The 15,739-nt window shown below is 40.1% G+C and overlaps 1 protein-coding gene across 6 annotated transcripts in view; it reads right to left on the bottom strand.

Annotated features, from left to right (window-relative positions):
* Positions 1–9,133: 9,133 nt before the first annotated feature.
* The window catches only part of ZBED4 (zinc finger BED-type containing 4), a 22,589-nt gene continuing 15,983 nt past the window's right edge, over positions 9,134–15,739 (bottom strand). For all 6 annotated transcript variants that reach the window (XM_042815748.1, XM_042815743.1, XM_042815747.1 and 3 more), the window contains one exon: positions 9,134–14,481. In XM_042815748.1, the coding sequence (XP_042671682.1) occupies positions 10,558–14,076 (3,519 nt within the window). In that variant the 5' untranslated portion in view covers positions 14,077–14,481 and the 3' untranslated portion in view covers positions 9,134–10,557. The remainder of the gene's footprint in view (positions 14,482–15,739) is intronic.

Here is a 15,739-nt window from a genome sequence, read left to right as displayed (position 1 = left end):
TAACCTTCTGGTTCAGATATTGGACAGACTGACCAGAGGGAGAAGCGTTGCTGGACCTGGTGCTCACCAGTGTGGAGGAGATCATTCAAAGTATTAAGGCTGGCGACAGCGTGGGCTGCAGTGATCATGCCCTGGTTGAGTGCGTGATCTTGAATGTGGGCCTAGCAGAGGAGGGTCAGGATCCTGAACTTGGAAAGAGTGAACTTTAAGCTGTTCAAGGAATTGTCAGGAAAGATCTCTTGGGATGCTGTCCTTAAAGACAAAGAGGAAAGCTGGCTACTCTTCAAAGATGCCTTTGTGAGATCACAAGAGATTTCTGTCTCTCTGAATAGCAAGGCAGGCAGAGGAGGCAGGAAGCTGGCATGGCTCAGAAAGGACCTGCTGGGCACACTGAGGGCAAAGAAAGATGTGTACAAGCTCTGGAAACAAGGGCGTCACCTGGGAAGAAAACAGGGATGCCATCCAGACTTGCAGACGTGGGATCAGGAAAGCCGAGGCACAGGCAGAACTGAACTTAGTGAGGGATGTGAAAAACAGTATGAAGACATTCTACAGATGCATTGGCCAGAAGAGACAGGCCAAAGCGAGTGTACCTCCTTTGGTAAATGTAAAAGCACAACTGGCTTCAATGGACGAAGAGAAGGCTGAGGTACTGGATGAGTTCTTTGCCTTGGTCTTCACTGGCAGCCATGATTCTAGTATTTCTCACCTCCCTGAGCCCTGCATCCTTAAATCTCTAGGTGGGGACTGGGGCAGTAAATCCCCCCCCACTGTAAGGGCAGAGCAGGTCTGAGACCACCTCATGGGATTGAGTGCGTACAGGTTTATGGGGCCAGATGGCGTGCATCCCAGGGTTCTGAAGGAGCTGGCAGAGGTGGTTGCCGAGCTGCTTTCCATCATATTTGAAAAGTTGTGGCTGTCAGGTGAGGTCCAGGATGATTGGAGGAAGGGTCACATCACTCCCACACATAAGAAAGGGAGCAAGGAGGACCTGGGGAACTAGAGACTGGTGAGTCTCACATCTGTGCCTGGGAAGATCATGGAACAGATCATCCTGGATGACATGCTTGATCACATGAGGAATGAGCGTGTGATCCGAGACAGCCAGCACAGCTTCACCAGGGGAAGGTCACGTTTGACCAATCTTGTGGCCTTCTGTAATGGAGCGATGGCATTGGTGGACAAGGGAAAGGCAACCGGTGGACTTGAGCAAGGCCTTTGACATGGTCCCCCACCACAACCTTCTCTCCAAATTGGAGGGATGTGGATTTGATGGGTGGACGACCCGACGGATAAGAAATTGGTTGAAAGGATGCAGACAGAGGGCGGTAATTAATGATTCTGTGTCCAGATGGAGGACAGTAACGAGCGGTGTCCCCCAGGGGTCTGTCTTGGGACTGGTGCTCTTTAACATCTTCATCAGTGACATCAGTGGTGGAATCGAGTGCACCCTCAGCAAGTTTGCTGACGACACCAAGCTGAGTGGTGCAGTTAACATGGTGGAAGGAAGGGATGCCATTCAGAGGGACCTCGACAGGCTGGAGGGCTGGGCTCGGGTGAACCTAATGAGGTTCAACACAGCAAAGTGCAAGGTTTTGCACTTGGGCTGGAGGGATCACAGGCATCCATACAGACTGGAAGGAACATTCATTGAGAGTAGCCCTGCAAGAGAGGGACCTGGGGTCTTGATGGATGAAAAATTTAACGTGAGCCAGCAGTGTGCTTTTGCAGCTCGGAAAGCAAATAGTACCCTGGGCTCCATCAGAAGAGGAGTGGCCAGCAGGGACAGGGAGGTGATTGTCCCTCTCGGATCTTGTGAGGCCCCATCTGCAGTACTGTGTCCAGGTGTGGAGCCCGCAGTACAAAAAAGACAGGGAGCTGTTGGAGAGGGTCCAGAGGAGGCCCACAAAGATGATGAGGGGACTGGAGCACCGAGAAGAAGGCTGCAGGGTGACCTTATTGCAGCATTTCAATAGCTGAAGGGAGCCTAAAAACAGGAGGGGAATCAACTCTTTGAAAGGGTTGATAACTGCAGGACAAGGGGAAATGGTTTTAAGTTGAGGGAGCGGGGATTTAGGTTGGATGCCAGGGGGAAATTCTTTACAGAGAGTGGTGAGGTGCTGGAACAGGCTGCCCAGAGAGGTTGTGGATGCCCCATCCCTGGAGGTGTTTAAGGCCAGGTTGGATGGGGCCCTGGGCAGCCTGGTCTAGTATTAAATGTGGAGACTGGCAGCCCTGCCTGTGGCAGGGAGGTTGGAGATTCATGATCCGTGAGGACCCTTCCAGCCCAGGCCATTCTGTGACCTGTGCAGCAGTGTAGCACTGGTGGCTGTATGAATCGATGGCAGCCAGTACATGTAAGACCTCCACAACATAGGTCAAAAGTTTTAATGTAGCCTGCACCCTGAACAGGAAGGAGTACCTGCCAAACTGTAGCACAGAAGAGTATTGCAGATTTTTTTTTTTTCCCCAAAAGGCTGCTTTTAACGAACAAACAGTACTTGGAATAGAAAGTAAACTCCTTTCTTTTAAATTAATGCTCTTATCTCTATGTCTTTTGCTGTCTTTAGATCAGTAAAAAGCTTCCAGAAGAGATATAGAGCTTATTTTCTATTTCAATGGGGATGGATATTTGCATAGAAGAAAGTGTGGGTTTAAACTCCCTTGCTGTAAGAGGGCATTAAGGAAGTCTCCCACCCCCTTTTGGTCTTGGAGTGCAGCATTACAAATTCTTCTGCCTTTAGGGGCTTGGAAAAGGTTGGAGGAAGCATCAAGTTACTACATGAGCAGCGCAGGGAGGAGACACATTTCGAGAGTTTGGTAGGAACTTAGAAAGTAATAATAAATTTTGTGTTACTATTGAAGTTCATAAAAAAAAATCTTTTTGTCTTTATTGATTGCAAATAGCTGTGGCTTAGAGTATAACTTTTCTTAAAAAACCAACCAAACAAAAAAATCCCACGAAGAAGATGAAATAAGGAAAGCACATTTAAATGATTGAATAAACCTAAAGAAACAAAAACGAAAAAAAAGCCCAAAACACCAAAAACCAGATAGTACAGCCCATATGTGAATTATGCCTACGACAGTCAAGCAGAATGAAGTAGTAAACAAAATGCATTTAACGTGTATAATTGTGCTGTAGTAAATGATTGAATTTAGTGTGAAAAACTCCCCAAAGGTCATCAAATGTTGCACAGTATCATGTTTGAAGCTTGAGTTAATTTCCTACAGACAAGGTGTGTTACCACGTTTTCTCATTAAGAACGGCCTGGAGTTGGCAGATAATCTGTCTTAAAGCACAAGATTTAGAGCAGCCACTGTGGTAAAACTAAAAGTAGTTGCACATTGAAGGACTTGCTGATGGCAGTACTTTCAATAATGAAAGTAGAAGCAAATTCAAAACATAACTGCAACAGCTCACTCTCTTCCATCAAGAAATAAAAAGGAAAGATTAAGGAACAGTGTCCAGTTTAGATTATCTATGAGTATTCTCCACTCATAGAGTACTTATGTCTCTGTAAGCATTCAGAGCTGGGGAAGAATAGAGTAGTTTACCTTGTACGTGTCCTATAGACCTGCTGTGGTTTTCAAGAGGAGGCAGTTTCAAGAAAACAGCTGGAGAATGGTTGTCATAGATCAAACAAAATGCATTTTTCTGTTAACTGAGAAATGTCAAAACATGTATCAGGTTCTAATCAGTTTCATTCAAACTATTAGTGTACAACCTCAGTACAGTGTAACTGTGTAATGTGTTAGAAACAGTTTGGTCACGCTCCTTTATCTCACTCCAGGCTCACGTATTCCCTTGGTGAGACACATTATACATTCAGGCAAACATGATGGAGATGTGCTGTAGCTAACTGGGCCAAAGACTCTTCCTAAACCTCTAGTTGTGTCTGTAATGCTAAGGAGCCTGATGACAGCTAATAAACTTCAAGCACCGATTTGCTGTATCTCAGCTTCAATGCAAGTGTGTCTGTGTGCATTTCCCTTGAATCTGAGCACTTTCTCAAGTATAATAGAAGCTACACAGAAGTCCAGTCTTGCCTTCCTCGCCTCATTATGTTCATTCTTAAATTCCCCCCTTCACTTTCTATTTGCAAGAAAAGAACAAAACCACAAACTGAGTTTATCGCCAGTGTCTGTTTAGCCGCAGCTTTCTCAGTTAGCTGGTTACATAATTAGTCACAGCTATGTCTCAAATGAAATTTGCCAGTATATGCTTAGCGTGTGACACAAAAGATTATGGTGATGTTTGCAAAAATTCCCAGTTAAATGACATATGTAAAATGCCTCAGTGAAGGTTTTGTTTCTTATTTAAATATATATGATTCCTCTACTTAAGAATACAAGCCATTTTATATGCACCTTATATCAGCTCCTTAGATGACTATGAGCAATTACAGTTACTTTTAGTCATTTGTTTCAGAACTTTTTTTTAGAACAAGGACACTCAATGATTTTTCTGAACTTCATCTTAGTGTCATGGGCAGTCTTGCACAAATTCTGCTTTATTTCAGCTGAAACTGCGGTTGGTTCTGTACCAAGGCTTGACTGGTGTCCGGTTAGGCAAGTGGAAGGTAAAAATACTTTCCGAAACTGTGGCCATCCTTTCCTTTAGAACTGCCAATTTAATTCCAGAGACTAAAAGAAGGAATTGGTTAATGTAGAGAAAAAAAAAAATTGTTAATAATAAAGAACAGGGACTTATGCATAGATCCAGCCTTTGGAATCCAAGCTGGTACCTAAGTTGGGTACATCACTGTGGTTGCCATTTCTGGCTGGCATGTTCATTTTATCATACAATCATAGAATGGCCTGGGTTGAAAAGGACCACAGTGATCAGAGAGTTTCAACCCCCCTGCTATGTGCAGGGTTGCCAACCAGCAGACCAGGCTGCCCAGAGCCACATCCAGCCTGGCCTTGAATGCCTCCAGGGATGGGGCATCCACAACCTCCTTGGGCAACCTGTTCCAGTGTGTCACCACCCTCTGTGTGAAAAACTTCTTCCTAATGTCTAACCTAAATCTCCCTTGTCTTAGTTTAAAACCATTCCCCCTTGTCCTATCACTATCCAGCTCATAAACAGCCATTCCCCCTCCTGCTTATATGCTCCCTTCAAGTACTGGAAGGCCACAATGAAGTTTCCCTGAAGCCTTCTCCAAGCTAAACAAGCCCTGTTCCTTAAACCTAAACATAGGAGAGCTGCTCCAGCCCTCTGATCATCTTAGTGGTCCTCCTTTGGACCCGCTCCATGAGCTCCACGTCCTTCCTGTACTGGGAACCCCAGGCCTGGATGCAGTACTGCAGGTGGGGCCTCACAAGAGCTGAGTAGAGGGGGACAATCACCTCCCTCTCCCTGCTGGCCCACCCCTTTTTTAATGCAGCCCAGAACACAGTTGGCCTTCTGGGCTTCAAGCTCACACTGCTGGCTCATGTCCAGCTTCTTGTTCACCAGTACCTCCAAGTCCTTCTCCGCAGGGCTGCTCTCAAGGAGATCTTCCCCCACTTTGTATAAATACCTGGGATTGCCCCGACCCACGTGCAGCACCCTGCACTTGGCCTTACTGAACCTTGTCAGGTTTTCACGGGCCCATTCTCCAGCCTGTCCAGGTCCCTCTGGATGGGTTCCCTTCCTTCCAGTGTATTGACTGCACCTCTCAGCTTGGTGTCATCCGCAGACTTGCTGAGGCTGCACTCGATGCCATCGTCTGTGTCACTGAAGAGCACTGGTCCCAAGACCGACCCCTCAGGGACACCACTTGTGAGGGGCTTCCACCCTGACACAGAACCACTGATCACAAACCTTTGGCTGTGTCCAGCCAGCCAATTCCTAATCCACCGAACAGTCCATTCTTCAAATCCACACCCCTCCAATTTAGAAAGATGTAGTGAGGGACCATGTCAAAAGCCTTTAAGAAGTCCAGATAGATGACATCCACTGCCTTTTCCCCATCCACTGAAGCCATCACTCCAACCTTGAAGGCCACCAGATTGGGCAGGCATCATCTGCCCTTGATGAAGCCATGATGGCTGTCTTGAATCACCTCTTTATCTTGTATGTGCCTTAACATAGCTTCTAGGAGGATCTGCTCCATGATCTTCCAGGCACAGATCTGAGGCTCACTGGTCTGTAGTTCCCCAGATCTTCCTTTTTATGTTTCTTAAAAAATGGGACTGATGTTTCCCTTCTTCCAGTCACCGGGGACTTAACCGACTTTATGAAACAAGGCAGCTTTGGGTCAGCTTTGCAACGAAACAAGGAAGATAAAAAGTCACTCCTGTTGCTAAGAATAAGGCAAAGGATGGACGTACTTGTGGGAAGACTAAAATTTGGTTTAAATGGTTTTAAAAAAGTAAATCTAATATGTAATTAGAAAGTAATATTTGCTAATTAGAGGTTTGTATTTCCCAGTTTGGAAATCCCTAAATGAAAGTTTGTTACTGTCCACTCTATAAAGCAATGAAAAGAGAAAAAAAAAAAAAAAAAAGCTGTTTTAGGGGACAGATCTCTCAACCACTTTACCCATCTATTTTGAGTTTGGCATATCTGTCACATCTATCTGAATTTTATTAACCACATCCTTATGCTACACTTAAACCATTTTAAACTGAGGGTTCTGTTCTTTGTAAAGTAAGAAGCTATTCTTGGAGAGTGGGGAGAAGCTATGTGCGTTCTAAATAAATGGTCACTGGATGAATTCTGCAGTCAGGCAGGTTTACTTGGTGGGTATGGAAAGAGGCCAAGTAAGAAAGGGCCATATGGGAGGAGCATTATTGTGTAATATATAGTGTAATATATATCTCAATAAACACATTATATACGCCTGCAGGACCTGATACGTTTTTGGACAGGTTATTGGAGATACCTATTTTTTCCCCTTCCTACCTTTAGTACTGCAAAATATTTCTTGCTGCAGTGGTTAGTGGTCACACCTTTGCCTCCTTTTAAAAGACACAAAAGCTATTAGATCCTTACAATGACATCTTTAGTACCATCTGCACTAAATTTATTTCTGAAATTACTAACGTACTGAAATTAACTGTTTAAATGAAGTTCCTATCACTCTTGTAGATTACACATTAGAGAACCATTCTGCTGCAGGGATAGGTCCAGCCTGACGAAAACTCCTAGAGCTTGTGCTTTGTTGAAGCCTGGAAGATTGTAAGGTAAAATAAGGGAGTTTCTAATGGAGGATTTTCATTACAAATATGAAAAAGGAAAAAAAAAGTTTTTAGCAATTGCTAAGAGCTTCTATTAAAAATAATATTTCCAAAATAAGATCAACACAAAACCCACCCATAATCAATGCTTCAGCAAAAGCTTTCAGCACTTCTTTTGAAGGTGCTCTTTTTTCAGCGTCATCGCCTCAGCTAGAGATGGAAATGCTCACATAACTCATGTAAAAGGATCAAGACTTCCATCCCCAAAACAGCAGTGTTGTCCTTTCAGTTTCTCTTGGTTTAAGTGACCTTTTTTTAATTAAGTGAAAAAAAAACCACAATCAGCAACCTCTAATAAGCGTATTATTAATTCTTAACCAAGTTGTTACTGACACACTGCTATTTTAAGAGTTAATGCCCTTCAGAAAAGGAAATTAACTTGCAAATGAAGTAGAATAAGTAAGTTCTGCTTCTTAAAATAGCCACTACAATTCTCGTGCTCTCAAAAGATGTTTTTACAAAGAACTAAGTATCTTTCACAAGAAAAAACTGGAATTTACCTTAAAATGCCATAATTGCAACTTCCTACGTGAGACTTATAAGGAATAAAGACTGTCTTAATGCAGAGGAGCCAAGACGTTTTCAAAGAAATGGGAATTTCAGGTAAACTTGTTCAATATTCCTGCGGGTGTAATGTAGCTTGACAGTGCCTTAAGACTAAGGCTGTATTCATAGCCATATTCCAAGTCTTGAGTAAAAATTATCCCTTGTTAAATTAAAAAACACAAGATTTCTTCTCCCTCTACACACCTTTTTCTGTGTTTGGAGATATTAAGCATCTCACAAAGGTCAAGGCTATACTCATAGTTAAAGTGCAGGAAAAAACTGAGGTAATAATTAACCAGTAACTATTTAAGCATGCTTCTCAATAAGCTACTTCAAAATCACCTTATTCAAACTGTACATAAACTAGAACAAGTTGTTTTACTGATGCAGAAAAAAATATCCGAGTACCCATTCTCATTTAACCCTACAGGAATAGGGAAATGCTGACTGTTGATAGTATTTAAAGTTAGCATATAAAATAATGGACACAAAATGCAGTGCGAGTTCTTCCTGAGCGTACAATGTAGTAACATATCTGTATTATTAATAACAGTACAGATCTAAATCACAGAATCACAGAATTGCAAGGTTGGAAACGACCTGCAAGATCATCTAGTCCAACCACCCTCCCATTCCTATCAGTACCACAAGCTACTAAACCATCTCTCGTAGCTCCTCATCCAGGCACCTCTTGAACACTGCCAGGGACGGCGACTCCACCACCTCCCTGGGCAGCCATTCCAGTGCCTGACCACCCTCTGAGAGAAAAAGTTTCCTAATATCCAACCTAAACCTCCTCTGGTGTAACTTCTGGCCGTTTCCTCGGGTCCTACTATTTGCCTGGGAGAAGAGGCCAGACCCTTTTTCATCACAACCTCCCTTCAGGAAGTTGTAGAGTGCAATGAGGTCTCCTCAGAGCCTCCTCTTCTCCCAGCTCCCTCAGCCACTCCTCATAAGACTTGTGCTCCAGACCCCTCACCAGTTTCGTTGCCCTTCTCTGGACACGTTCCAGGGCCTCAATGTCTTTCTTGTAGTGAGGGGCCCAAAACTGAATGTAACTGACTGACTAACAATTAAAATACATGAAACTACAGAACGTTCAAAGAAAAATCTTGTGGAAACCAAAAATCACCTGGGAAAAATTTCATCAAATTGGCTAAATTCTTTAAATGCAATTAAAAGCAGCAGATTTTTTTTTCAAGTCCAAAGAGAGAAATGGAACACAAATCTTTTCACATAGCATGTTCTGTTGTGTATTTATGATTACAATTATAGGAATTTTTATTCAAAGGTTGTCTTTAACCCATCTGGAGGGGAAAAAAAAAAAAAAAAAAAAAAAAAAGGCAGTGTTGACTACCACTAGAAAATTGCAAATAAAATGTTTAATTTCAGAAGTTCACCATTTATAAATACACTAAAACATAGTAAATGCAAAATTAGATTAGGCATAGGTACAGTATTTTAACAAAGCTACAACTTTTCTAAAAGGTCATAGGCAAATGATGATTTTTTCCCAAAAAGTATTTAATGAAAACAGAAATGAGAAGATTTATCTTTCTAAAGTTAAAAAACCATTGGAGAACATTCCTTTCAAATTAGAATGCTGGCTGTATTTTTCTTCTTGCTTGAAGTCTTGAGGGCTCTATATCCCACTTGCCTGATGGACTCTGACAGTTAAGAATCAACCCTACTACATAAAATTCTAAGCAGTGCACCGTATCCATAAGGCTATTACTGAAAATCAGAAGATCAGTTATTTTTGTACTAGGAGCTTTAAGACAGGCTGTTCTACAGAGTTGAAATTACATTAGGAATAAGGGCTCAGTTTATACAATAGGGAACCTTACAGTTCTGATGCACTAAAGATAAGAAAAGGCTTTAGAATGACTTTATAGTCTTCATTGTAGATTTTTTGCTTTTTTTTTTTTTTTTTTGTACACAGCATTAAATAACAAGCATTAATTCATAAACTTTGATAAAACTCCCGAAGAGCTTTTATAAATACCCAGAATATTTCCATCGTTCCATTAAATGTATAACCTGAACAGGAGAACCCGGGATGGGAGGTTTTACGACAGACAGTCGTATAGCTGACATTCCATATCATCTCAAATTAAAGGTTTATTTTCAGATACTACATCGATAGTCTCCTGTAAACACATCTTCCTTAATGACTCTTATTAATCCTTTTAAGTTCTTTAGGGCTTGCAGCTAAAAACATCGTATGATAAAAAGATGGCTTGAATCCCATCTTTCATAGACAGCTTTCTTTTGACAACTATAAGAGCTGTTTGTTGTTTGTTGGTTTTTTTTTGTTTTTTTTTTTTTTTTTGCAATTAAAGCAATGCAACTAAAATACAGTACCTGGTTTATGGTTTTTACATAATAATTGAATAAAAAACTACAGAATAGAACTGTTTACATCTTTTTTTTCTTTTTTTTTTTTTTGCCATCCTATTAAAACAAATGACTGAGTTTTTTTTTTAAAAGTTCATTTACAGTTACGGATTAAAACCTACATAATTCTGTATAACTTGACAAGACAGTCTATCTCTAGTGTGAACTTTTAAAAAAAACATATATACAATATCTGGCCTGAAGTACTATGAATAAGGCACATGTAGACATATTGAAAGCTGAAAAAATGAAACTAAAATTTGGAATTATAGTCACTGATTAGATGTCATACATGGCCCCTATTGGAGCAATTTAACAATCCAAGTTACAGATAGTTATTATCCAGTGAGCAACAAAATTTTTAGTCTAGCAGTTTGTTCGTTAGTTTCAATACTGGAAGTATATTAAAGGAAGATTCACTTTCAAAAAGATAAGTTTTTCAAAGTGTTCAATCATTAATCTCGACTGACTAAAGTTGTTGCTTTCATTGGATGTATTAAACAATCTCTCTGAAGGAACAATACTTGGTGGACAACCCAAGAACCTGACAGCCAATTTTGACAGTACTGGCCAAGATGACTTCTTAAAGTTCCAGTAAGTTAGAGGATCACAGTTATGCTCGAGTACTTCTTCCTCCAAGTAAGAAAGCACCATTTCCTCTGGTAACTTTGCTCTCTCCTTCAGATCTTTCGTTTTCTTCATGTCACCCATGAGTGACCAAAGATTATCTTCTCCATATGAATTTGTAGATGGTGAACCTATATCACATCCATTGGAAACAGGTTTATCATCTTCTGAGGTAGAACTCATTATTTCTAGCTCCCTGATTAAGTCTTGTTTATACTGTTCAGCCTCCTCTTCAGTAAATAAAGATGTTTTATAGCGAGGATCCAGAAGCGTCGCAAAAATGTACCTTGGATCATGAAGTGTGGAGGACAATCTGCTCACCATAGCTTCTTTCAAAGATTTCAGCATAGTATCTATGCCCATTGTTTCCTCAAATAGCATTTCTATTTTCCTGTTAAGTATATGGATCATTGGGATCACTTGACTTAAAGTAGACATGTGTGTACTCATTTCCCTACTTGCGGCTTCGAAAGGCTTGAGAGCATGACACACTGATTGCATAACTTCCCACTGATCACAACTTATCAGCTCCCGAAAGCTGCACTCTATTGACATTTCATCAATTGCTCTTTTCTGTTCAATCAAACGTTCGAGCATATGAAATGATGTGTTCCACTTGGATGGAACATCTTGTATAAGCTGATGCTGAGGCAACTCATACTCTTTTTGCAACTCAGCTAACTTCTCTTTTGCTTTTGCTGACCGATGAACACGTTCACAGATCTTTCTTGCGATACTTAGCAAATTCTGAACCATTCTCTGGCTTTTAATGGCCTCGTTTACGATGACATTAACAGTGTGACTAAAGCACTGTACACTTGAATGATCACCCTCATTTAAAGTTTTTTCTATACTGTGATTATCAGTAACAGTAATCCCAATCTGAAGGCCAATGGAAGTAATCCACATTTCCCACCAGTACTCTAACTGCTTTTGAATACTGATTCCATTGTAGTCGCAATCGATCTGTGATACATTTAATAGTGCTGAACAATGATAATCCTCACACTGCGGTCGAAATGAAGACTCAAATGTTACCCAGTGAGCGGTAAGGGTTAGATATTCTCGTGTTTGGTTGCTCATCCATATTCCTGATGTAAAATGGATCACTCCACTTTCGGCTTCTTTAAGATGAGAAATAATTATTTGTCTTACATTATCATACATATCTGGAATTGCTGTCCTAGAAAAGTAAGATGGAGAAGGTAAAGAATACTGAGGTTGCAAGTATTCAAGCAGCCTGTTAAAGCCAATGTTGTCTACAAAAGAATATGGCTGAAGGTCAAGTGCAATCATTTCAGCTACAAGACTTGTGATTTTTTTGGCAACTGGGTGAGAGTCACAAAACTTGTCATTGGTTTCATCAAAAGTTGAAGATGCTAATAATTCTGTGCTCAGTGGCATATGATTATCCGTAGATGTGGATAATACAGTCTCTGAGACATCAGTTTTCAATACATTGTTATGAAACCGCTGCAAATGTCTTAGAAGGCAACTCGTGCCCAGATTTGTTGGCTTTTTCCCCCTACTTATTGTACGTCCACAGTGCATACATATTACTTTTGTTGAATCTGCAGAACAAATTGAAAAGTGATTCCACAGTTTTGAGGTCTTCTTGCTATTGACAGGAAAAATAATTTGATTATCGTGTGTAACCATTGTAGGTAACTCAGTCAACTTTGAGGATGAACATTCTGCAGAAGCCAAAGTAGCATAAGGAGAATTTGCCAAACTAACATCAAGACAGCTTTTTTGGCTTCCAATTATATCAGGATGGCGTCTATATAGATGTCTCATCAAGCAGCTTGTTCCTACATCTCCTTTTTTACCACGACTTATCATACAACTGCAGTATCTACATACTGCTTTTAGACTGTCAGCAGGTGACAATGAAAAGTGATGCCAAACTTCTGATTTAAGCCTTTTCATAATCCTTTTATTTTGCTGAAATACCGCAGTAGGTTCAAATATGAGTGGGCCTAATCCCTCACACTGTTTCTCAGGGGAGGACACAAATGAGACTTCACCTATGTCATCAGAAGATGACAGCATTGAGTCTTCCACTAGAACATCTCCAGAAGAGAGATTAGTATGTATTTCCTCTGAGATTCTGTCTGGAGAAGAGGACACAGAAGCTGATTCTTTCATTAGTTTTCCAGGAGAGGATGACATAGAATTCAGATCACTATCTGATGGTAGCAAAGAAGGCAACAGAGTTGGAGGTGTGGTGTAGAGAGGTGGTATACTGGTACCACCCCCGTTCTCTTGCAGGACAATGGAACGATGTGCTCTCCACATGTGTCTTATCAAACAACTCGTTCCCAGGTCTTTTCCATTTTTTCCTCTACTGAATTCGTTCATACAGTGGATGCAAACAGCTTTAGAATTATCAAGTGGTGATAAATAAAAGTGTTTCCAGACAGCAGATCTCCTTCTAGAACCTGATGTGTTCTTTGGAATTACAACAGTTTTTTCTGCTACATTCTCCACAGTTTCATCATACTGGCTGTTGGGCAGCTGTGGAGATGACCCAACCATGACTTCTTCTTTGTTGCACTTTTCAGAAACAGAGAGATCTGCTATTTCTTCAGAAGAAACAATAGAAACAGATTCCTCAATTATTCGATCTGGAGATGGTATTTTAGAAGCCATTTTCTTTACCAGTTTTATAGGGGATAACATAGAACTCAGATCTCCCATATCTGCAGACTGAGGAGGCAGTAATAATGTAGGTGAAGAAAAGGAAGATATATTTGGCATAGTCCCATTTTCTTGAATTAGTACAGTAGGATGGGCTCTCCTCACATGTCTCATGAGACAACTTGTACTTAGGTCCTTTTCATTTTTACCCCTGCTAAATTCTTTCATACAGTACATACATATTGCTTTAGTGCTATCTCTAGGAGATATAAAAAAATGGTTCCAAGCAGGTGACTTTTTTCTGGAGCTTATATTTCTGCTGGAAAGGAGGCTCTGTGTCACAGCCTCCATTGCTACATCATACAGCGTACTACTATACTGAGAAAAAAGAGATCCATAATCATCTTCATTTTCTGTAGATAAATATTTGCTAGGGTTGTTGCTAATGAAGTTCTTTTCTTTGTCTTCTTGTTCATCACTGCTGTCTGCATGTTTGAATTCATCTTGTTCTGTTTTTATATCCATTCTTTCTAGAGTACAGTTAATGCCATCTTCCTCTTGTTCTACTTTCAAGTTATTGATTTTTCCCAAGATGAAATTACCATCCATGATGGGGGAACCTGATTTACTGTTTTCCATGGCTGACAAATTCCTCTTGCCAAGTCTTCATTTATTAATAAATACAGATAATTTAAAAGATTATGTAAAATTTGATTAAAACGATGTATCTTGTATACTGAATGCACAAACACAAATCTACGTGTTAAAATAATCTCTGGTTTATGAATTCTGTATCCGTGTTGTGCGGACGCAAAAATGATTAGTCATAAGGATGTATTAAGAAATTATAGACTTAATTAATGGAATCTCATCTTTTTCCCCAGGATCAGGACATTTCAGGTCATAGATGAACGTTCTCAAAGGCAGCTTCTGTTGAATGCTTCATGTTGTAGATATCATCCTAAAAATCGAATCTTCTATTTTCTTGGTCAAGGAAGCCATTCTGTTCATCTTGATTGGACAACTGTGATTCTTCTGCACCATCTAGAAAAGAAAAAATTAGATGACAAATGCTGATTGACACATTCTGAATAATTAGTAAACAATGTGAATTATGAACATGCAATAGATGTTCTGTATTTTTTCCCCACTTTCTTTAAGGTAAAAATAATTCAGTCAAGTGCTATTCCCTTTCTCCCCCTTAAAACAAAAACAAGACCATACACTTACTCAATGCATCTATTTACATTGAGCAATACGGGACAAATACAGACCTACGCACTCAGCTCTGATTAAGCATTGTAAAAATCTACAGTCCACAGCTGCTTTTGTGTTTGTTTCTACATATATACACCTCACCATGCATCCTAATTCAACTACTGCATAGTCATACATACACAAATCCATACAGCTACCTATATCTACAGACATTTATGAAGACAAGCAGGCATTTAGTCACGTTAGCAGAGAAATATGCACTTAAATGCAAACATAAAGCTATTCTTTGTCAGAAAAGCAAAAATCCCCACCAGCCCTACACAAGCCTGAAGATGTCTGCATCTGTCAGCCACTCCTTGTTTTGAATTTTTATTTTTCCTACATTTATATCCGAATTCTAAATTTTGCCAAACCCTTTCTTTTCTTTGGTATCACTAGTGTAGTTATTAGTATCTTTGTTACCATCAAAAAACATTTTTTAACCAGAGAGCTGATGCTACATTATCCAATTTGTGCTGAACTGATTTTATGGAACTTTTCTCTCAAGATAAAACACACAAATTTGAATTTATCACACAATTTTTATGTTACTCAAATGAGGATTTCAGCAGACAAAAGGTGAAATTAGTCACAGCTACAAGATACATACATAGGTTGAGGTTGTATACACAGGCATTTCTTTTGCATCTAGACAAACAAGACAGTAGCTCTGTGTGGTTCTAATTGTTCTCTGTCTACAGTTGGCTTGCAAGAGAGGTTAAACAGAACAGCAAACAACTAGCTTTCCCTGGATTTCAGACTTCTTTAAAACATACTGTAGTGATAACTTCTCTTTTTTTTTTTTTTTACTGGAGCAGAAGAAGCAGATAAAAAGACAATCAGTTTATTACCGCTATTTAAAGACAAGGGAGACAGAGCCGTCAACATTTTACAAAGAGGAAGGCAGCCACTCTGCTTTTTGTTTCTGTAGAAGTTTTAGTATTTGTGTTTTCTTTCTCCTTCTCACAGGGAGGAAAAAGAAAAAAAAAAGAAAAAAGAAGAAAAAAGAAGAAAAAAGAAGAAAAAAGAAGAAAAAAGAAGAAAA

Source organism: Centrocercus urophasianus, unplaced genomic scaffold, assembly GCF_019232065.1.
Source record: "Centrocercus urophasianus isolate 14NV4802_14NV808 unplaced genomic scaffold, USGS_Curo_1.0 seq_15, whole genome shotgun sequence".
Taxonomy (NCBI): domain Eukaryota; kingdom Metazoa; phylum Chordata; class Aves; order Galliformes; family Phasianidae; genus Centrocercus; species Centrocercus urophasianus.
Note: the sequence above shows the minus strand (reverse complement) of the source record. Positions and strands in the feature narration are given on the sequence as shown.